The 22,669-nt window shown below is 40.4% G+C and overlaps 2 protein-coding genes and 1 long non-coding RNA gene across 3 annotated transcripts; all 3 read left to right on the top strand.

Moving 5' to 3' along the window:
- The first annotated feature begins 407 nt into the window (after positions 1-407).
- On the top strand, positions 408-1,748 carry LOC126616181 (uncharacterized). Its single transcript, XR_007621053.1, has 2 exons — positions 408-1,443; positions 1,555-1,748. It is a non-coding gene; the product is annotated as an uncharacterized LOC126616181 (long non-coding RNA).
- Positions 1,749-2,455: 707 nt separating this feature from the next.
- On the top strand, positions 2,456-4,149 carry LOC126617051 (inositol 3-kinase-like). The gene is made up of 2 exons (XM_050285122.1): positions 2,456-3,501; positions 3,610-4,149. Exons 1-2 carry the CDS (start codon positions 2,644-2,646, stop codon positions 3,904-3,906), a joined length of 1,155 nt encoding a protein of 384 aa, XP_050141079.1. The 5' UTR covers positions 2,456-2,643; the 3' UTR covers positions 3,907-4,149.
- Positions 4,150-6,171: 2,022 nt separating this feature from the next.
- LOC126615364 (SMR domain-containing protein At5g58720-like) lies at positions 6,172-12,292 on the top strand. Its single transcript, XM_050283189.1, has 11 exons — positions 6,172-7,017; positions 7,136-7,161; positions 7,425-7,538; positions 9,028-9,089; positions 9,787-10,019; positions 10,268-10,344; positions 10,416-10,472; positions 10,865-10,932; positions 11,026-11,132; positions 11,229-11,299; positions 11,792-12,292. The coding sequence occupies exons 1-11, from the start codon at positions 6,450-6,452 to the stop codon at positions 11,912-11,914; spliced, it is 1,506 nt and encodes a 501-aa protein (XP_050139146.1). The 5' UTR covers positions 6,172-6,449; the 3' UTR covers positions 11,915-12,292.
- Positions 12,293-22,669: the final 10,377 nt, after the last annotated feature.

Below are 22,669 nucleotides of genomic sequence, written 5' to 3'. Positions count from 1 at the left end.
TGTGTTAAAAACCCTAACGATATAAATACCATGGTTAAGTCCCTGCTTCCATACGCTTGTACTCTCAATCACGCCAAACCCTATTCACGGTAGAGAGACATTTTGAAGTACTGGAAGTAGAAGACAACCTGTGAACTCAAGCCACCATGTCTCCAATCGGTGCAGGTTAGTATCATTCATCTTCTTCTTGTAATTATCATGATGCATGTTAAATTGTGATCCTAGAACCATGTTGTATTAGTCCACCTTACAATGCAAACTTAATATTTTATAAAAACATGCAATTTGAGAAGGGGTCCACTAACAAATATTCCGCTATTGGGGAACCGCTCGAACAAGGGAGGACTGGGTCGCTTCCAACCAACGCACCTAAACACAAATAGAGACCATTTAATAAAACTCAACTAAAACATTAGAATTTGGGAAAATGAACAGCGGATTCGGATTTGGCACGTCGAAAAACCTAAGGAGGGACCTAAGGTTTCCCTCACGCACCACCACGGGGCTGCGGCCCTAGAGGCCATGTACCATTGCACGCACCGCCACGCGTCGAGATGAGTAAAAAATTTAGTGGGAAACTACGAACGATCCCAGGCGCCTATCGGCCAATGATATGGAGCACTTTTCAGAGTCTCTTTTAAGATTATTTTTTGAGTCCTCAGTATAAAGCAAGTAAGAGACCATAATTCTATACACTTTGCCAGGGCAATATGTCAGTGACAAAGCTTTATTGTACTTTTCGACGATTGGCGAGATATGTTCCCTCTGTTTATGGGCACCCACAAGAAATGATGAACCAACTTGAGATTGCTTTGAGTATAATTCCTATGAGAGTATGATCAGAGCAGCTTTGAGAGTGAAGCAGTCACTTTCGAATCGCAGCAATCAGAATCCGCTTCGGAAGTCAGTTTACTCGAGGTCGAGGTTGATCTCGAAGCACCAGGGAATGTTATTCATCTTCTACTATTGGCCCTAGACACTCACTTTCAAGAGTCGTGGTCAGGGTTTAGGATCTTATAGTGAAAGATCGGGTAATGAGTCGTCGAGACAGTATTTTAGTCATTTCACACCAGCCGCTTCGATTTGTATGCGTTGTGGTAGATGTCATTAGGGAGATTGTGTTGTAGGGAGTGATTCATGCTTTAGGTGTGGAGGCACTGGACACTATGCTCGTGATTGTCTTATTGGTCGACCAGCAGAGTATTGTATCTGGTTCGGGTTATGGAGGAGGTAGTAGCTCGGGTACTTAGAATCAAAGCCAAGAACATCATGAGAGTTCATAAATAGCTTATAGCAGTCATGCTCAAGGTAACCGCGCAGGCCGGGGTAATCAAGGTATTTGCACTTGAGGAGGCCGTAGTAGTAGTTCGGGACAGCAAGTTGCAGGACATATTAATGCTATGACACATTAGGAGGCAGAGCAATACCCCAAATTGATCACTGGTATGTTATTGCTTTTGATCGTTGGGCTTATGTTTTAATTGATCCGGGGGCTACATTTTCATTATATTTAAACTTACATATTTTAATTGCTTCGTCATCTTCGGGTGTCAGCCGGCACATGCCCACCCTAGTGTCTAAAGGATATCAAAATCGGGTCGTGTCAGGTTCCAAAATAAAGATGAACTGGTCAGGTTTCAAAATCATGTACCTTTCTATAAAGCGACCACAGAAACAAAAATGTAACACCGTTTCTTTGAATCAATTTAAAAGAGTGGCCTGAAAAGGATGTAGGCCGCTTTATTTTATTTGGGTCTTGCAATTTGTAATATAATATGCCATTTTAGAGGGTTGTAAATGAAATGGAATCACATTCCCAGGCATCGCCATTGGACAATAGCTATTTTTATTTTATTTCGATCAAGTGATCTTGGAGGAGTGGGGAATAGAACTTGAAACGTTGGGTGTACGGGGTCAATGCTCGTAACCAACTGTGTTATAAGCCGTGTGTTGTTGGATAGTAGCGGTTAGCAGTGGTGCGTTTGTAGAAGTACAACAAAAACCTGATGGATATTCTGTTGTGTCAACAGCTTTAGGGTAGTGAATTGCGGAACTTCACACTTTCATTTACTCCATATGCATTCCTCTCCTTGTTCATATGCTTTGACTCTCCTTGTTCATTTTTATTGAGATATTTTAGATTCGACTCTCGCTAGGAGAATTTGAATCACATTATTTCACTCACACTCTGGAGAAATTTTTTATTATGATGAAAACATAGGTGGTACATTATGTGTTTTTATATAAGTAATTGAAAATTGTATTATTTAAGTTATTAACCTTTTAACACACATATTTCACCATTAATATAATGAGATGTATCATTTCATGTTCTAATCGTACTAAAAAAATCTCTCTCTACTTCGTGTAAATAATATCGTTTGTTAAAAAATAATTATAGTGACAATTCCCAATGGTCCTCCCCTTTCCGCAAACCAAAGTAGCAAAGACGGAGGGCCGTCAGCAGCGGTCAGCCTCCCGCAATCTCATCCTCATGCAGTATAAATCTTTACGACACCTGCACATGCAAAAATCCAAAACTTTGTCTTCTTTCCCGTCATCTCTTTATTCTCTCTCTCTCACCCATGATCCCTAAACCCACCTGCGGATCACACAATCGAATCCAAACCCGCCAAACCCCACATGGGTCGAGGCCCGAATCAACCCAATTCAGCTCCCCGGGTCCTAATCGCCGGCAACTACTGCCACGACGTTTTATTCAAAGACGGCGTCGTTTTGGCCGAGACTCCCGGCGGGGCCGCCTCCTTCATCTCCAATGTCTTCGATGGAGTTTCCGTTCCCTACAATTTGGTGTCCAAAGTCGGGTCGGACTTCGCTTACTCGGTCCCGCGTGACCCGATTGTTGTACCCGATTGCAATACCACTCTCTTCCACGCGCATTTTGATTCCGGCGTCGGCGGTGACGAACGGCGTGACCGGGTTCTGCAACGGGTAAGAGCTTGCGGCCCGATTAGGCCCTCGGATCTCCCCGGATACAGATTTGATTTCGGAATGGCTGTCGGTGTTGGCGGCGAGATCACCGTTGAGACGGTGGAGAAGTTGGTTGAGACTTGCAGCACTGTGTTTGTGGACATTCAGGCTCTGATTCGAGCTTTCGACGGAGTCGACGGGACCGTGAAGCTTGTGGGTTTGAAGGAGAGTGGCTTCTTCCACCTCTTGCCTCGAATTGGGTTTTTGAAGGCTTCGGCGGAGGAGGCGTTCTTTATGGAGGTGGAGGAGGTGAGGAAGCTCTGCTGTGTTGTGGTGACGAACGGGAGGCGTGGGTGTAAAGTTTATTGGGGAGACGGCGAGGTGGAAGTTGGGCCTTTTCCGACGCACCAGGTTGATCCGACGGGCGCAGGAGACAGTTTCCTTGGTGGGTTTGTTGCCGGACTTGTTAATGGCTTGACTGTGCCTGATGCTGCATTGCTCGGCAACCTTTTCGGGTCACTGACTGTTGGGCATATTGGATTGCCCAAGTTTGATTCCAAGTTATTGCAGGTTTGTCTCTCATTTTTCATTGCCATTGTTGTTGCTTCGGTTTTGGATTGCAGAGGACGTCTTGTTTAACAAATATCTAATTGTAGTCTCTCACCTGATGGCTTGCAGAGAGTTCGTGAAGAGGTGCAGAGGAGAAAAATGCAGTGCGGTAATTGCCGCGAAAGAAAAGATGACAGGTTTAGGTTTGTGAACATAGCAGGACATGAGCAATTTCATGCATCTCTAGGGGCAGCTAAGCAGACAACAAAGTGCCTTGCTCAGGAACCTCAATGGGATCTGCCAAGTTCTCCTCCCAAGTCAATGGAACGGGGTGTCCTCCCTCAATACGCGACACAGCCTAAATTGTTACCGGTCTCTGTCAATGAAGAACCAGTTCAAATCGTTGACACTGCCGGTAAACCATGATTCTCGACAGTGTAGCAGTAAGTTTCTTCATCCATAACCTTATGCTGGATCACGTAATAATGTAATGTAGAAATCTATTTGCATAGGGTAGGCGGAATTGCATCATGTCGAACCCAGATGCGTGTATCTTTACTTTTTAGATCGATGTACAGTAGAACCCCAATGCAAAAAAAAATACAAAAAAATAATAATAATAAATAAAGGGAAAAGAAGAAGTTGCTTTCTCTAAGAGAATTTTACTTCGAGTAGCAATTAGTCATGAATTTGGTGGTTTTCTTTCCAAATATCGGATCCCCTTAGAGTATCAACATGCGAGTATTTTATTTCGATTGAGAAATGGCGGAAGGTGCAAATGACCTTTTATTACAATGGTAGAAAATAGTTGAGCTCTTATATGACGATGTGGATTCGAACCCATCGATCGCTAATTTAACAAAATTTATCGTTGGACAAAAAAACAAAGATGCGGAAGGTGTAAATTGGGCCGGGCCTATCCGAGCATTATACGGGCCTGTTGGATGGAATTGTAGCCCATTAAGCTGTAGTCAGTTTGGGTTTTGGTTCATCATATAGTGCCAGCAGAATCCCATTACTGTTTAATCATGGCCGATGGTTTCATTTGATTTATTTAATTCGATGGTTAAAAATAAAAACGTGTGTGAGAAGTTACAAATAGTGAAAATCACATCTAACTGGTGATGAACATTCACTTTTGCATATGAAGTTATCAGTCATGCATTTGACAGGTGTCCATCCACTTGAATCAAAACTTTACACAACGGAAAAGATGCATAAACCAACGTTCAACATCAGCAGCCAACGCCACCACTAGTGTCTCTGCTTTTGTAAAGTTAATACAAAAGAAATATGCTTTTTAAAGTTTACCTAATCTAAAATTCTGGTCAAAAGGGCAATCAATATAAAGAAAATATGGTCCCAGACTCAACGGCCTCTATTTATCTCACTTACTAAGACTTAATTACTGTAGTCCCTTGAAAGATATTTTGTTCAACTTTGCCCTCTCTAAATTATTTTTTGGTCTCTAACTTTATCTGCTGCTGTTAAAGTCGTTAACTAATCCAATAAATGTGTTAATGTGACCAGAGTTTTGAAATTGATATCGCAAAAGTGCATAGAATGTTGAAGCTAATCTTGTAAAGGCGCATGACTTTGAAACTGATTTTTTAAAATTGAAGAATTAATTTTTACAAATTTAAAATCAGTTGAAAATTTTGTACACAGTGAAATTTTAGAATTTTAATTTACTTGTTTTTTAAGGAGGATTCTCTCTTATTATATCTCCTCCTATTGAATGGTTACGTTTAAGTCACATCAATATTTTATATTGAATTTTTTTTTATAAAAACAATAAGATAAAAAAACAAAGTGTGAGAGGATAGTGTTCGATTCTCATCAGCTCCCTAATAATAACACTTTTTTTTAACCAACTATATTATCTACACTTTAGGGAAAATGGTGGACTTAGACTCATAATGAGTTAGCAATAATGTGGTTCAAACTAGCATTTGCCGAGAATTGAACCTAACACCTCTCATGTACAAGTGAAAAAGAATACCACTGGACCGTAATACTAAATGACACTTAACCTAACATTTCTATCGTTTAACCAAAAAAAAAGAAGTTACTTAATATTACGGTCTAGTGGTATTCTTTTTCACTTGTACCTGAGAGGTTTCATGTTCGATTCTCGCCAAAAACGAATTTGAACCACATTATTATTAACCCATTGTGAAACTAAGCTCAATCTCTTCATCTTATAAATAATATCATTTGTTCAAAAAACAAAGGAAAAGAAAAGGAATGAGAATATAAAAATAAAGGAAAAGGAATGAGAATCAATAAAAAAAGAGAGGAGGAAAATGAATGAAAATAAGAAGGGAGAGAATCTTACTAATTTGTTTTTGATATGCCCGGCCCCACAGATTCCCCGATAATGGACAAGGATTGTTTGCCCTCCTAGTTGTGGTGCTCTTCTATGCCCTCCCTATTTTGTGCGATCACAGTTAAGCCACGTCAACATTTTATATTAATTTTTTAATGAGATAATAAGATAAAAAACAATAAAAATATAAAATATTAACGTAACTTATCCGTGATTGCACAAAATATGAGAGAATGGAAGAGCACCACAACTAAGAGGGCAGACAATCCTTATCCAATTGGGATAAGTCGGATTATTTTCCTTTTGGTTCAGGGAAGTTTAAAACAGCTGTCCCCCAATACCAAAAAAAAAACAAACAAAAATATCCTTGTCAACCATTCGCCAACCCCACCCCCACAACTACCACCTCCATCTGATATTTTGAGAAATCCCCGAATTAGCCATATCCGCTTCTCTAATTCTCCAATTCTGCCCCCGCTCCGCCTCCGCAATCTAGGGTTTCTGATCTTATTCCTTGCCCACCGGCCGGTCTCAGAAACCCTAATCCTTGGATTTTCGCGTTAGGGTTTTATATCATCAGTCTCCAATCGTCGGCATCGTGACGGATTCTAGTCAAACCCTAGCTGTTTCAGCAGCGGCGATGAAGCACACAAGGAGGATAAAGAAGAGGAAGAGCTCGGCGAATCCGACGCGGGTCGCCAAGGAAGACGAAGAACAGAAGGTAATCCGCGCACTTACGGAAGTTTTCTCGTCGGTATCGCTTGACGATGCCATTTATGCGTATCGCGAAGCCGATGGCGACGCGAACAAGGCCGCGGAGATTTTGGAACGGGCGGTGGCTGAAACCGAAAGTTCTGAAGAGCCGTTCACGAGCTCTACAACGAGTGGTGGATCGGACGCGGGCTCGAGCTCGGGTTCGGGTTCGTCGGAAGGGTTCGAGTCCGGTTGTATTCAGAATTTGGTGAGCGAGAAGGGTTTTAGGGGTAAGCAGAAGAGGGTTGTGGCGGCCGCCGGAACGGTATCGACGGTTTTGGGTAAGGAGTACGTGAGCTCGATTCCCAGGAGGGGTCCAACGTTGTCAGAGATGTCGAAGCGGAAGGGTTTTGGTAATGGAGGTGCTGCAGGGGAAGAGGAAGCTGAGCAGTTTCTTTGTTCTATGCTTGGAGATGAGTCTGATCTGAGCTTGGCGGTTGTTAGAGACGTCCTTTGTAAGTATCCTCTGTTTGTTTTTATGTTTATGGTAGCGGAAGCGATGAATTAAGGATGAAATATCTTTTAGTCGTGGAAATAGGGTTTCTTGTATGACCTGAAATTTTGCTTTTGCAGGTCAGTGTGAGTATGATGTTGAAAAGGTATTAGGAGCGTTGCGAGTTAGAAAAGTTTTCATCTTTTCTGTTCTCTTCTAAGTGCTGCCTTATGCCAAGGAAGATGAGTTAGTTGTGGCTAGCTTGTATAGAGTTTCTATTATGTTTCCGTCAGTGTTTAAGATGATTGCAGAACAGTCATCAGGTGTCACGGGCATTTTAGAAACTTGGTCCGAGCTAAAAGAGAACCCATAATTACACCTATAGGTTGTTGCTGTTGTAATCTGATGATTATTTATGTGCTTCTTCAGGCCTTGGATGCATTGCTTGAGGTTTCTTCTTCGTATGAACAGTCCTGTAGTAGGTCTGACTATAGTATGTTTTTTAAGGAAGATAGTAGACACCCCTTCGAACAGTCTGATGCTGTAAGTATGCTTTTTGTGTTCTTAAATGTGTGAAGATATTTGGTAAACATAATAGCGAAGGTTGTGCTCTTAGTTGTTTTCAGTGTGTGGAACATTATTTGATAGCTCTCATGCATGGTTAACCTCACATGTTTATGGTGGCATTCTCTGATTTGTTGTTACGGTGTGAGTTTATAGGTTTGTGCTTTGATGCAGGACAACCTCAATTTTGGGAGGATGTCAGTCTAGTTTGAGTCTTGTTGAATTTATGAGTTGTAAAAAGAAAGCACAGCAGATATTTGAAAGAAAGATAAAGGAAGATTATAAGGATTGAAACTACTAAGTCAGTAGTGCTGACTTCGCACCTGTAGGGTTTCTAGGAATCACTCCTAGAGGCCGTAGGCATCACACCTAGGGTTAGGTTGCATCATACAAACCTAGAGAGAAGCAAAGCTCCAGCAATTCTATTAGATCTTTAAATCTTTCGCCAGAGAGTTGGATGTAATTTATAAAGACGTAAACCTAAAATCCTTAAAGAAGAAGGAAATAATCCTTGTAGAACAAGGAAAGTAAAAGACTAATGGGCCTGCTGGAACCGGCATCCTGTATTTTTAAAACCCTAGACAGTAAAAGACTAAAACTCACTTTGCCCACATGACAGACTTTAGGGCGGCCTTCACTCTTGTTCTTCATTGCTTATGGTAGTTGTGTTTTATTGATACCATATTTTGTTTCGTATTCGGGAGCATCTCTATTTGCTTTCTTGTACTTAGTTTATTTTTTTTCTAAGAATCTGTTCTTATCAGTCCCTCACCAGAAGTTACTAGACGGGCCTGTGGAAGAACAAATACTCCACTGAATGTTCTGCTCTGCTTGGCCTCGCTTCTTTGCAAGTGGGGGATTGAGTTTCTGGAGGCTGGGATTGTTTCAACTCAATTCAAGTATACCTGACTAGTGCGATGTCACTTAGAATTTTAAACTATCAGATCATTTCTGGACTTTTTGGTGTATATTGCATTTTTAAATTGCAGCAAGCAACACCACCTCCTCCCTCCTGTCTCTCAAACACACACATACACATGCATACACACAATGTACATACAGACTGACAAATAGAAAGTTAGGTTGGGGGTTTGACAGATCAGGATGGGTCTCTTGGTTTAGTTTTGACTCTTTTAAATCAGTCGTGCTGCCCTGGATTCATTACACTTTTAAAACAGTTGAAGAGGACTTAGTTATTACCACTTTTCTTTTTTGATAGGACGTAGACGTTACCCTGGTTTTCCAGAGGGTTGTCTTATTGAAATTGAGATGTGTTTCTGTTGTTGTCCGTAAGAGATTAGTATGTGGCTTGACGCGCTGGCTTATGAAGGATAGTCACTGGCAGTGTAGTTCATGTTATTTTTTATGAATTGTTATTTGTACATATTTTGGCCCCTAAAACGTTTGTCTACTTGTTAAAATTTCTTTCCCTCATTACATATGTATTGATGGCATAATTTTGTGACAGCTGACAGATAGGGCATCTGATTGCACTTCTCATTCATCTGAATATGAGCAGGATAATATATGGTATGCTGGATACACTTGCAGGCAAATTATTCTAATTGACTCTTCTTTTTACCTCTATTTATTCTTGATGAATGCTTAAACCTTACACTGTAATTTATAACCCTAGCTGTTGTTTATTCTATTTTAAAGGAAAGATGTAAGCTTTGAGTATGCTTAAAGCTTATCAAAATGTAGTACTTTCGTGGTGTTCTACGGTCATGTTGTAGTGTGTGGCCATATAGGATTTTGATGGTTAGGAACAATGTTTAATATGTTAACCAGCCATCTTGCATCAGGATGTGCACTGTAATATTATGTTCAAACATTAAGAGCCATGCATTTAGTTAGCATATGATGTTAGCTTATCATGAGAACCTTTGGACAAGCGGATTATGTTATTGGAGAATTCACTCATTTTGGTTCCTTTGAGGTATTTCCCGGAGATACAGTTGATATTGTCCAAAACTAGATGTCCAATTGTTTTTAATCTGGATGGTCATAATTTGTTCTTCAGTCAATCCATTTTGTTTGTGCTAATTATGTCAGTAAGTATTTCATTCACCATTTAAATGCTATTATGCAGCTTTTAGCCAAATATGGCACAATTTAGACTTTTCGTAGTCCCTTTTGTAGGCCAGAATTTTCAGCTCAATTTCTTTGGTTCATTGCTTTGAGGATGTTAAAAATTTAGAACCTGATGGTGTTTTCTTTGTTTTAGGAATTATGGGAAGGTACTCACTAATTCTGAAGCTCATTCTCCTGTTAGCCCCAAAAGTACTCCGGCAGAGCTCCCTCAAAAGGTGTTGGAATCTTTGTTTAACATCTCCAAGAGTCCCGAATATGAACCAAAAACCATGAATTGGAAGAATGTTGCAACTAAATTGCAGTCATTGGCACCTGGGTATAATGTTTGCACTTCTAGTGCAGCAGAAGCACAGCAGGACACTTATGGTACTAAACTTTCGATCTCCTCACGCTTCTTTGCAGTTGCATCTTGTCCTGTGCTAGGGGTTAATTTCATTTTATATTAATGGTTTATTTATTTTCAGAATGAATGTTTTGATTTATTTATTGAATGTATCCTATTGTTTCTTGGAATGAACTGTTATCTATCCCAAAAGTATATAAAGTTCTCTATCTACCCAGCTATAGCAATGTCTTTATCTTTGTTGTCCTCAATTTTTTTGTCTTAAATGTAGTTAAAGGAGATGAATATCATGCGTTCAGAGGAACTGCAAAGGAGCACTGGGATTCAGTGAGGTCCTATTATCAGAAAGTAAGAGTTTTAACACCTTACTTTCAGTGGTTATTTTAGTAACTTACTGATGATGGAACATTTTTTTGCAGGCTGCAACGGCATATTCAAGAGGAGCACGGGAACATGCAGGTTACCTCGCTGAGCAGGTTTGGGCTTCTCTAAGAGCATAACATTGTTTTTGTTGTTTGGGAAGTGTGCTTTCTTTGTATTGAAAAATATGATGTGCTTTGAGGCATGCATGTCAACTTTTGCCATTGATGGTGGAGTGTCTGGCCAGTGTGTTTTCTAGATTTGTGGACTTTCCATCCAACAAAGCAGCATTGGTTTCCCTCTATCAATTTCCTTATCTACTCAATGGTGTAGGATAAAACAATATCCTAGGTTGATGCCCCTTTGAGTATTAGTCTAAGGTTCTATTTCCAAGAGGGCAAAAGCCTCACGGACAAGTGTTTTGTAATGTATTTAGTTATATTTTATAGAAAAGGAGTTGAATTCAAGTTGAGTTATAAATGTTACCTCTTATCTTTTGATTTGCTAGGGGAGGATACAAACTAAATTGGCACAAGTGGCTGACGAAAGGGCAAGCCAGGAAATCTTTAAAGCTAGGTTGGTGCAATACTGGCTTGAAAATATTAGTTGTCTTATTCAACTCTCACATTTCGTGTTTGTAGACAAACTAACTAATGCTCTAATCTGCAGAAACAAGGGCATAGAAAATGTGATAACAATTGATTTGCATGGGCAACATGTCAAACAAGCCATGAAACTTTTAAAAATCCATCTACTGTTTGGGACGTATGCACAATGTAAGTGTTAACAATTTTCTTTTTGCTTTCCCTTTGAACAAATTTATTCTGCAATTTTATTTAGCATGGTCAATTTACTTGCTTGCTCTGGTGCAGCGGTTCAATTCCTCAGGGTTATCACAGGGTACGGGTCACATGATTATGGAAAGTCAAAGCTGAAGCAATCGGTAGGGGTTTCAAATTCTCTGTGGCATGAATTTCTTAGGGAAATAGTGGGGTGCTTGGTAATGCATATTAAAATTTCATACCGGTGCCCGTCTGTGCAAATAAAATGTCTCTTACTTTATGATGGTGCTTTTTTGTATGTTGCTAGTGTAGTTTTTGGTGTTATTTCACTCGATTGCATATTGATTAGGGATTCTTTTTGAAGCGGTTGAACGCTAACAACGGTTTTCTTTTTGGGAAGTTTGAGTTTTCATAACAATTATCCAGAGTTTGTTTTTTCTTTTCTTCCGCTGCCAATATGTGGGTATATAGCATAATAAATGAATGTAACGATCAATGAATTTTACCTTGCCATCTTTTTATGCAATGATTGTAAGAAGAAATGTTAGAACTATCCAAAGTATATCTTGGTTTCTTTAATTGGATTATTTGATCTCTTATCCTTATAAGTATAAGCTTCGTTCAATACTTTTCTTGCTGCTTGCATTGTACAGGTCATTGAACTTGTTGAGAATGAAGGTATTCAATGGAGCGAAGAGAATCGAGGAGCAGTATTAATTAAGCTAGGTTCACATAGAGAGTTCAGCTTTCTGGATGCGGAGAGTGATCCCGACTAACCTCCTTTAGCATGGTTACCAGGCATGATCCCTTTTCATAGTTACTGAATTAAATTACCTCAAAAACTAGTTTGTAAAACCCACCACAGGTTGTGTTTGTGGTCAATGTTGTTGTCAGTCAATAGGGAGGTAAAGTGTAGTCGCCTTAATGTTGTGTTGGAGGCCAGGTTAACAGATGTCCATATTCATCTCTTTTCTCTAGGTCGCTAAATTATTTAGACGCCTTCATTGAAGAAACTAGCTCAGCTCAAGTTGCTCGTTGTACTTACTGTGTGTAGGGCATGTATATAACTTGAGAAAACTGTATAAATTTAACCGAGTTGACAATGACCTGAAACTGAAACAGTTTGATCATAACATGCATTGTCGTTTGATACTTTTTCCTGGTTCCTGTTTTGCATGCTCGTAAGTTATGTTTTCGCGCCTCATATACAATTAAGACAGGCTCTTCACATGCCAATTTCAGTATTTTAGATAGAATTTGATGGATTTGGCAGACAGGAGGTAAAACAGAACACTTAAAACATGGTTTAGAGGGAGCCATCCAACCGTGTTACATGTTGTCTACGGCAGCAAGAAATACAATAGGCAGAGTATTCCCTATCGGGTCTTCCTATCCTTCCTGCTGCTACTCTGGCTAGACGGAGCTTGTGAGCAAGAGTTCTCCCCCGGAAAGCGGCTTTCTATTCTATGTTAGAGTCAAAATGTGTTGGAATCGAAGTGAAATTCGTGAACTAACTTCACAATATAACGATGATTTGTAAGCCTGGTGTTATTGACGCTAAAGGTAAGTTCCTCTTTCGAGTCTTTCCTCTTCTTCCTCAAATTCACATGAAGCCCCAATTTTTGGTTTACCCAATTCTCGAGGATTAACGTTCATTAACCTTTAGGTTTAATATTAAAAGTTGAGACTAAACTATAAAAGCACGTTCATTTATTTTGGGGTGTGATGCTCACACATCTTATTTTACTTCTCACGCATCTTTTTAATTTTCGGTTGTCGGATCGTATGAATTAAAGAAAATCAACTGACATAAATGATCAAGAGGTGTGTGAGAAGTAAAGTATGGTGTGTGGATAGCACACCCCATTTATTTTTCATGCTTGATATTAAATCGAATAATGTATTCTCTTTTTTAGTTAGAAAAAATGAAATTTTAACGAAAAACTCTTGGTATTGTTCATTTTTACACTAAAAAGTTAATCATGGTACAATTCATTTTACCCTTTATTTTGTTTTTATCGTTAAAACTTAAAGTTTCGAGTCATTTTTATTGTTTTTTCTTTAAAAAAATTGGAAAGAAGAATGCAATAACTTTATTAGGACATTTGGTATACGAAGTTTTTTTTTATTTCAGAGTCATACATGAAGTCTTAATTTTGGAACAATCTTATACATCCGTTAAGCTGACTATTAAGTTAGTCGTTAACTGGTGATGTAATGCTCACGTGAATATTAAAAACTTAAATAATTTTGTTTTTTTTTTTGAACAAAAAAACTAAAAAAGTGAAAAAAGAAATTTTCCCCAACCCATTCCTCCTGTTGCACTCCCTTGCTCCTCTTACAGCACAAACCCAGCAACAACTGCGTCCTCACTGTTGTATTTGAACAAATTCTGGGTCGTCGATCGGGAGGTCCAGATGGTGGGTGGGTAGGCCAATTGTTGAACTGAAGGTTTTCAACAAAAGGTGTCTGAGAGACTTCAAGGACGAAGACAGAGAAGGACTGGAAGGGAGGGGAGGTGAAGAGGGTGGAGAGGGATGACTTATTGACCACAAAGAGTCGAGCTTGTAGATGTGGGGACCTCGGTGGGGTGGGCTAGGCGGAATCTAGGGCTGGGGTAGGTGGCGGTGGCAATGTCTTGCCCGTTCCCACCTTTGCCGTGTTTGACATTCTTACAATTCGCCGGAACCGAAGCCTTTACGTCTCTCCAACCGGAGTACAATTATTGACAGCCGCACGATTTGTCTTCCGTATTCTCCAACCTCGCTCAAATTTGCAGACTCACTTTCGCTCGAGCTCCGACGAATAGATCACCACAACTACGCCTCTCCTGTTCTCAACTCAGCCAGTTGCTACTCCTCTCCATCGTCGGAATCGCCATGATGAATGCCAGAGAAGGGGAAGAAAGAAAGGTTCTGCAAAAACCCAAGGAGAAGCACCCATCCCTACGGCATTTTTTATTTGTTTTTTCTTTAATTTTTAAATTTTAGTTTTAATTTTTTTAATATCATGTAGGCCCATATTAACACGTGGTACGTAGGCATTGTCCACTTGGACGTTACATCATTAGTTAATAGCTGACTTAACAATTAACCTAACAGATGCATGAGACTGTTCCAAAATTAAGACTTGAGGTGTGACTCTGGGATGAAAAAAGCTCTATGTACCAAATGTTGAAAATCACGAAACTTCAAGGTAATAAATTGATATTAACCAAACTTAATTTATTGAGTAGTGAAAGAAAATATCACATATTCCATGCAGTGTAGAGAAGCTGCAGCAAGAAGCCACCAACAAAGATATGGTCGGTGGTTTCCAATTCCATGGAGTAATTTTGTGCGATATAAACACAAGAAGTTAAACAATAATGGCAGTAGACAAGATCCTTCCCCAATAATTGGGGCTGGAGTACCATTAATAGTGGAAAAAAAAAACTTTTGTAAGGCTGGTTTAAGTGGTGAGATATGTCGAGAATCAAATTACTTTTAGCAAGGTCATCTGTATTTATTTTGACCCAAGGAATGAATGGGGATGGCAAAAAACAGGAACTCTAGAAGGAGCTTTATAGGACTCAACCGAAATTTCAGGAGACTAAAAGTTTCTTATCCAAAAGATGTATTTATCGATTCCTCCTTCCCGCCTTCCGAAAACTTGTTAAGAGCTATCAATTTCTCCATTAAATTTTAATTTTAGCTGATTAACTCCCTGGATTTTAATAATCGGCAATTTCCTCCCCGCCGTTAGATTTTGGAAATTCTCATCCAATTTTGCATCTATCTTGGCATATGCATAGCACATGGCAATAGTCAGAGGGCAAAAGGGTAATTTTATCCCTAAATATGGACAACATATTGGTTTTTTTTCTTCTTCTCTTCTGTTAATTCACTTCGCACACTTTTGTTTGAATTTTATCCCTAATGTGGACAACTATGAATCTTCTCCATGGTCTTGCATTTTCAGCAATATGTTGGTGTTGTGATGCCATTTTGTTAGTCTTTTTTGTGACTTGATTCATATAACCGTCTTGATTCACCTATTTCATTTCAAGACCCAAATTCAAATAAGAAAAGTAATTACTCATCTCAACAAATTCATTACTGGAAATTGGCCAATTATAAACATATAGTGGACAATCAGCTAAAGTTAAAGTTCAAGGGGGAATTAGTTAATTATAAAAGTTCAAGGATGTAATCAGCTAAACTAAAGTTCAAGGCAGAAAATTGTCAATTATAAGGCCATCTCTATCCGAAAGAGCTAAATATAACTTCATGCAGAATTATAGCCCTACGAAAGTTTATTTTTGAATGAACAATATCAGGTCATACTCATATATCATCTCCAATTGCATGAGATAACCATAGCCCCCTCAATAATTTATTAATTTTAAGTTTATACTTTAAAATTATTGGTTAATTTAGTTAAACTATTTTTAGATGATTTCAAATCTAGCCGTTGAATTTTAATCAATTATTGCAACTGATGAATATTGCCCAAAAAAGAGACTAAGACCTAGTTTGGGAGTGAGGTGCTTAAAAAAAAGCACCTATGAAAAAAAGCTGTGAGGGTTTTAGGTGTTTGGTAAACTGAAAAAAAAGGGCTTATTTTGGAAGCTGCTGTGAGAATAAGCTGAAATCAAAGGAAAAAGCTGAAGCTGCCATTTGTAGCTTTGGAAAACTGGTTTTTTTTCAAAGCACACGGAGCTACAGTGCTCCTTTAATGAAAAGACCCACTATCAGACTACTTTTTTTTCCAAAAGCTTTTTTACAAAAAAGTTTACCAAACGCTCTGCTGATTTATTTTACAGCCGCTTATTCTCACAGCACAGCCGCTTATTCTCAAAACAGCTTTTTTTCAAAGCACAGCAATACCAAACCAGCCCTAAGAGGGGGGGTTACATTTGGCCAACTTGATGCCCTTTTGGCCAACTAATGGCCTGCTGGGCTTTATAGAATTATAGCCCAACCATTGGTTGGATATGAGTTTTTGGGCAAATTAGGTTATTTTTTAGCTTTTAAACCTTTAACCCTCTTCATTAGAGATGGCCTAAAAGTTAAAAGGGGTAATTGGCTGAACTTAGGAAATTGCAAGGTCCTTGAACTCCAAGGCTAGAGTAGAATGACAAAGGCGTGAAAAGGAAGGAGGCTTACTTTCTAAATTACCATAAATAAGAAAAACCCTGATGCTTGCCAGACATTGTAAAGTTGTGGAGAAAACCGCTTTGATATAAAAACAAGCCATAGATCCGAGAAGGAACCTGTATGTAGAAAATTATCTTTCATGATAGTTTCTATATAGTCTTTGGTCAATAAGACAATTGAGCATTGGAAAAAAAAAAAAGAAAAAAAAAAGATAGTTGAGCACATAATGCCATGGTAGGACTGCGGCGAGGAGGCAGATTGTCTGCCCTCCTGTTTGGGTGCCCTTCCCATCCCCTTTTATTTGTGCGGTCACGGTTAAGCTACGTCAACATTTTATATTGATTTTTTTATAAAGATAATAAGACAAACAACAATAAGAATTTAAAATGTTGACATGATTTAACTGTGACCGCACAAATAAAAGGGGATGGGAAGGGCACCCAAACAGGAGGGCAGACAATCTGCCTCCCTGCAACGAGGGTGCCGGTGGTGTTGACACAAACATCCTCAAGAACTTCGTAGAGGATGATGATAAACCTACATTTCCTCCAGGTCAGCACACCACTCCATGTCAGCAATCCATGCAGTTCGATCTACCTGAGTCGTGTACTGCTAAGCCATGTGCTGCTGACTTGACCTGAGTCATGTGCTGCTAAGCCATGTGCTGCTGACTTGAAATGATTACTCTAAATGGAAGCCATGAGACCTTGTCGAAGATGCTGATGAAGATGGACAGAAGAATATTGTATAAACTCACACAGCTAGACAAACACTTTCGGGTAGTTGTTTATTGCATGCGTGAGCTTTATTATTGCATGCGTGTATGTAAATCTTGTATAAAGAACATGCTGCTGTTGAAGAGCAGTAAGGATTGAATTCAATTGAGATGAGTTTATGAAATCAGTCTCTATAAACCTAGTTTAAATTCTTTCATGGTATCAAAGAGCTGAAAGTCTTACGACACAATCTTTTTTTTCCATGGCTTCTCAATTTACTTCTCTTACCCTCCCAAATGCCTCCCATTTTCTCACCATCAAACTTGATCGTACCAACTACCCCCTTTGGCAAGCTCAAATGCTTCCACTTCTTCGTAGCCGAAACCTTGTTTCCTTTATCGAAGGAACCAGTCCATGTCCCTCTGCATTCTTGAAAGATGCGGATGGTAACCTCACTGACGCAGTCAATCCTGCGTTTGAAATCTGGGTTCAACAAGATGCCACAGTCCTGTCGTGGATTAACTCCTCTGTTCACCCCACTATTCTTGCTGCCTTAATTGGGAAAACTAGCTCCCATTCTGCCTGGACGACCTTACGTGAACGCTATGTTTCGCAGTCCACCGGTCGTCTCCTTCAGCTTCGTAGTGAGCTGATGAATACTCATCGAGGTGACTCTTCCATTTCTGAATTCTTGGATAAGATTAATTGTCTTGCAGATACTCTCTCTCTCTCTGGTGCTCCCGTTTCAGATTCGGACATTGTTGCCATCATTCTTAATAATGTTGGTCCTGCTTATGAAAGCACGGTTGCCTCCGCCCAAGCCCGTCACGAGGCGATTACGTACAGTGCTTTGGAAGCACTCCTTCTTGGGGCTGAACGCCGCCAGAAAATGCATTCTGCTTTCACTGCAGATACCGGCCCTACTGCATTTGTAGCCACCCGTAATGGTGGTCGTCCATCTCCTCCCTTTAGAGGCCGTGGCTCCTCCTCCGGGCTTCGAGGTCGTGGCAATGGCAATCGTAGCTCATTTTCCCGTCACGGATCATCCCATGGCTCTCCATCTCGCCAACATGATGGCCTCCTTGGTCCTGCTCCCTCTCAGACCTCATTTCCTAATGGCAGGATTCAATGCCAAATTTGTACTCGCTATGGCCATTCCGCAATTGACTGCTACAACCGTCTTAACATGTCCTATGAAGGGCGCGTTCCAGCACCAAAGCTTCAGGCTTATGCTGGCAGTGCTCCCACCATCCAGAATTGGCTTTTCGATTCTGGAGCCAATGCCCACATAACTAATGATCCTGCTCAGGTGACGAATGCTCGACCATATCATGGTACTGATCAAGTGAATGGCGTCATTGGAGGAACAGGTTTGAACATCTCTCATGTTGGTAACACTTGCATTCGTACACCCCAAGCCCTTTTTCAGCTTCCAAACACATTACTTTGCCCTAATGCATCCACTAATATCATTTCCATTCATCGCTTCACCACTGATAATAATTGTTCTCTAACTTTATTCCCACACGCCTATCGTGTTCAGGACCTTCACACGGGGAAGATGCTTTTCCACGGCCGGAGTAACAATGGATTCTACCCCTTCTCAACAGTTTCATCATGCACTAAAGGAGTCTCTGCATTCATAGGTGCTAGGGTGTCCAATTCCATTTGGCACTCTAGATTAGGTCATCCATCTTTTCATGTTTTGCAAAGTTTAATTTCTAGCAATAAGTTGCCTATCAATGGCGTTGTAACAAGAGCATTTTGTCAGTCCTGCCCTCTGGGCAAAAGTCACAAGTTACCTTTTCGTTTATCTAATTCAAAATCGTCATTTCCTTTGCAATTGGTCCATTCAGATGTATGGACTTCTCCTACTGTTTCAATTAATGGTTTTAAATACTATGTAGTTTTTATCGATGATTTCTCTCGATATTCTTGGTTGTATCCATTAAAATTCAAATCTGATGTCTTTTCTACATTTGTTGCTTTCAAGAAATTAGTTGAAAATATGTTTAATACCACCATTAAATCTTTTCAAACTGACGGGGGAGGTGAGTATCTTAGTAACAATTTCAAAGCTTTCTTGACTCATCATGGTATTCATCATCGCTTATCTTGCCCACATCATCCTGAACAAAATGGAATTTCAGAGCGTAAACATCGTCATCTTGTTGAAACTGGCCTCACTCTTCTTGCTCATTCCTCATTTCCCACATCCTTTTGGGATGATGCATTTCATACCGCCAATTATTTGATAAATCGTTTACCCACTAAGGTTTTACATAATGACTCTCCCTTTCAAAAACTCTTTCACAAATCTCCTCAATATGATTTCCTAAAGGTTTTTGGGTGTGCATGTTTTCCTTATTTTCGACCCTATAATAGTAATAAACTTCAGTTTCGTTCCAAACGTTGTGTTTTTCTTGGCTACTCTTTAAATCACCAAGGTTATAAATGTCTTGACATGTCTACAGGAAATTTTTTTGTGTCTCGTCATGTTGTATTTGATGAAACTTGTTTCCCATATAAAGAATCCATTACTCCCGTGTCTCCATCACCAACCATTTCCACCGACACTATGACATTAGACATAGGTCCATCCCTCCCATACCGCCCACAGTCACCTCCCATCCCTCCTAACCCTACTCCACCACCTCTACCCTCAACCGTCACTCCCACGCCTACCCCTCCCTTAATATTACCTATCCCTACTCCCCCTATATCCACTCCTCTAGCACCCACGAATGCAAGTCACATTCCTTCTACATCCTCTTCTTCTCAGAGGATCCTTCCACCTACTCATTCTATGACCACACGTGCCAAGGATGGGATTCACAAACCTAATCCCAAATATGCATTTACTTCTACTGTCACTAATCTTGTGCTTGAGCCTACTTGTTTTACCCAGGCTAACAAATCTCCAGAATGGCGCCAGGCCATGGCAGAAGAGTTTACTGCCCTCTTACGCACTGGAACATGGTCATTGGTTCCCTTTGTTCCCTCCATGAATGTGCTTCCCAACAAATGGGTATATCGGATCAAACGACATTCTGATGGTTCAATACAGCGGTATAAGGCTCGATTAGTCGCCAATGGCTATCACCAACAAGATGGTATTGATTATGACGAGACGTTCAGTCCGGTAGTTACTCATGCAACCATTCGTCTCGTCCTCTCAGTTGCTCTTCACTTCAACTGGCCTATCACACAACTTGATGTTCAGAATGCTTTCTTACATGGTTCTTTAGCAGAGGTTGTTTATATGCGGCAGCCTGTAGGATTTGTGGACTCTCAGTTTCCAAATCATGTCTGTCGCTTGCACAAATCACTATATGGTCTCAAACAGGCACCCCGTGCCTGGTTTCAATGTTTCTCCCACCATCTTGAAGATCTAGGGTTTCAGGCATCCCTCGCAGATTCGTCGTTGTTCACATATTTTAATGGGTCCACTGTCATTTACTTATTGATCTACGTTGATGACATCCTTGTTACGGGTAATAACCCTTCTCATATCTCTCAGCTTATTCAACAACTTGGTCAAAAGTTCTCCATGAAGGACTTAGGTCCTTTGCATTATTTTCTGGGCATGGAAATTCAGCGGACACCCACTGCCATGTATCTTACTCAATCCAAGTACATCCTGGACCTTCTCAAAAAGACAAATATGTGTGATGCAAAACCTCTCACCACTCCCGCTACCACTGGACGCAAGTTAAGTCTCTATGAAGGTGAACCTTTATCTGATGGCACACTTTTTCGGAGTATCGTTGGCGCTCTCCAATACCTTCTCTTCACGAGACCGGATATTGCTTTCGCCGTCAATCAGGTCTGTCAATATATGCATTCTCCCACCACTACTCACTGGACTGCTGTAAAACGCATACTTCGATACTTGAAAGCCACTCCTGATCACGGCATTGTTTATAAACCTAGCTCTCTCACCCTCACTGCCTTTGCTGATGCCGATTATGCCGGGGATCCTGACGATCGGCGCTCAACTGGGGGTTATTGCATTTTTCTGGGTCATAATCTCGTCTCTTGGAGCTCCAAGAAACAGCGTGGAGTGTCTCGATCCAGCACTGAGGCCGAGTACAGACAGCTGGCTTATACGGCAGCCACTTTATCTTGGTTCCGCCATATCTTTCGTGACCTGCACCTTTCTCTTTCTCCACCACGGTTGTGGTGCGACAATATCAGTGCCCTTGCTGTTGCCTCTAATCCTGTATATCAGGCGCGAATGCGACACGTTGAAGTTGACTACCACTACGTTCGCGAAAAGGTCGTCCGCAAAGAACTACAAGTTGGCTATGTTGCCACTGCTGATCAAATTGCAGACTTTCTCACCAAAGGTCTATCCTCTCCTCGTTTCCGTTATCTACTCTCCAAGCTTCCCGTGCGTCCACGCCCGCTTCGCTTGCGGGGGCGTGATAAACCTACATTTCCTCCAGGTCAGCACACCACTCCATGTCAGCAATCCATGCAGTTCGATCTACCTGAGTCATGTACTGCTAAGCCATGTGCTGCTGACTTGACCTGAGTCATGTGCTGCTAAGCCATGTGCTGCTGACTTGAAATGATTACTCTAAATGGAAGCCATGAGACCTTGTCGAAGATGCTGATGAAGATGGACAGAAGAATATTGTATAAACTCACACAGCTAGACAAACACTTTCGGGTAGTTGTTTATTGCATGCGTGAGCTTTATTATTGCATGCGTGTATGTAAATCTTGTATAAAGAGCATGCTGCTGTTGAAGAGCAGTAAGGATTGAATTCAATTGAGATGAGTTTATGAAATCAGTCTCTATAAACCTAGTTTAAATTCTTTCAGATGACAGTCTTCAGATTCTGATCAAGTTTATATGCCAATTTGTGAGCTCTGGTTACTAAACTTATGAATTCTTAATTACTTCTTAAGCATGAGCATTGTGAATATTGTTTTTCTTGGGGAATTAAAGGGTTGAATGGAGTGAAGTCAGTGGAGTGTGAGTTTTATGGGGGAGTTAAACCTGCATTTAGATGTTTGGAACTTCAGAGGTTCGACCACATGCGGGAGTGGCAAGAGTGGTCTTCCGAACAAGATCATGGGGATTTTCCTAATCTTCCTGATCTAACGAGGATAATACCGTTAGACTACTTCCCAAGGCTGGAACGGCGACGTTGTATAATGTGGATGTGAATATGGAATCCCTTGCTTGTTCGCAAGAATGCAATAAATTCCGTATTGAACTCTCCTATCCCTCCTTGAGTTGCAAATATCATTGCCTAATCTGGTATGTTTTGCATTTGCCTAGGTGAAGGTACAAATAATATTTGCACGAGAGGCCGATGAAAAGGCAAGCCAGGAAATCTTTAAGCTGGGTTGGCTTGAACACATTCATTGTCTGTTCTAATTTTTTACCTAATGCTGTTATTGTTGGTGTTAAAACTTGGACGGGGTTTAGACTGTGTTCAACACTTATTTTCTCTGAGTGTTGCTTTCAGTCTCGGCGTCAAGGGATGACTCAAGAGAAAGAGAGAATAACTATGCCACTGTTGGAGGCTGCCAACAAACAGTGTTTGTATTCGAGTGTGTGTGTGTGTGAAAGTTGCGGGTAAATCTAACTTCTTAACCAAATGATTATGCACCGAGTGGGATGTTGGTTAAGTTAAATTCTTTTATGTGTCTCAAGTGAATG

The sequence above is a fragment of the Malus sylvestris genome, chromosome 3 (genome assembly GCF_916048215.2).
Source record: "Malus sylvestris chromosome 3, drMalSylv7.2, whole genome shotgun sequence".
NCBI classification, from domain to species: domain Eukaryota; kingdom Viridiplantae; phylum Streptophyta; class Magnoliopsida; order Rosales; family Rosaceae; genus Malus; species Malus sylvestris.
The sequence above is the reverse complement of the archived record's forward strand: the minus strand, read 5'-3'. Positions and strand labels throughout refer to the sequence as shown.

Bases quoted from the DNA above. Each gene is read 5' to 3' on its own strand.
- LOC126615364 (XM_050283189.1), top strand. From the start codon at position 6,450: ATGAAGCACACAAGGAGGATAAAGAAGAGGAAGAGCTCGGCGAATCCG. The intron at 7,162-7,424 runs GTATTAGGAGCG...GTGCTTCTTCAG, and splicing joins GTGAGTATGATGTTGAAAAG to GCCTTGGATGCATTGCTTGA. The intron at 9,090-9,786 runs GTATGCTGGATA...TCTTTGTTTTAG, and splicing joins TATGAGCAGGATAATATATG to GAATTATGGGAAGGTACTCA.
- LOC126617051 (XM_050285122.1), top strand. From the start codon at position 2,644: ATGGGTCGAGGCCCGAATCAACCCAATTCAGCTCCCCGGGTCCTAATC. The intron at 3,502-3,609 runs GTTTGTCTCTCA...GATGGCTTGCAG, and splicing joins TTGATTCCAAGTTATTGCAG to AGAGTTCGTGAAGAGGTGCA.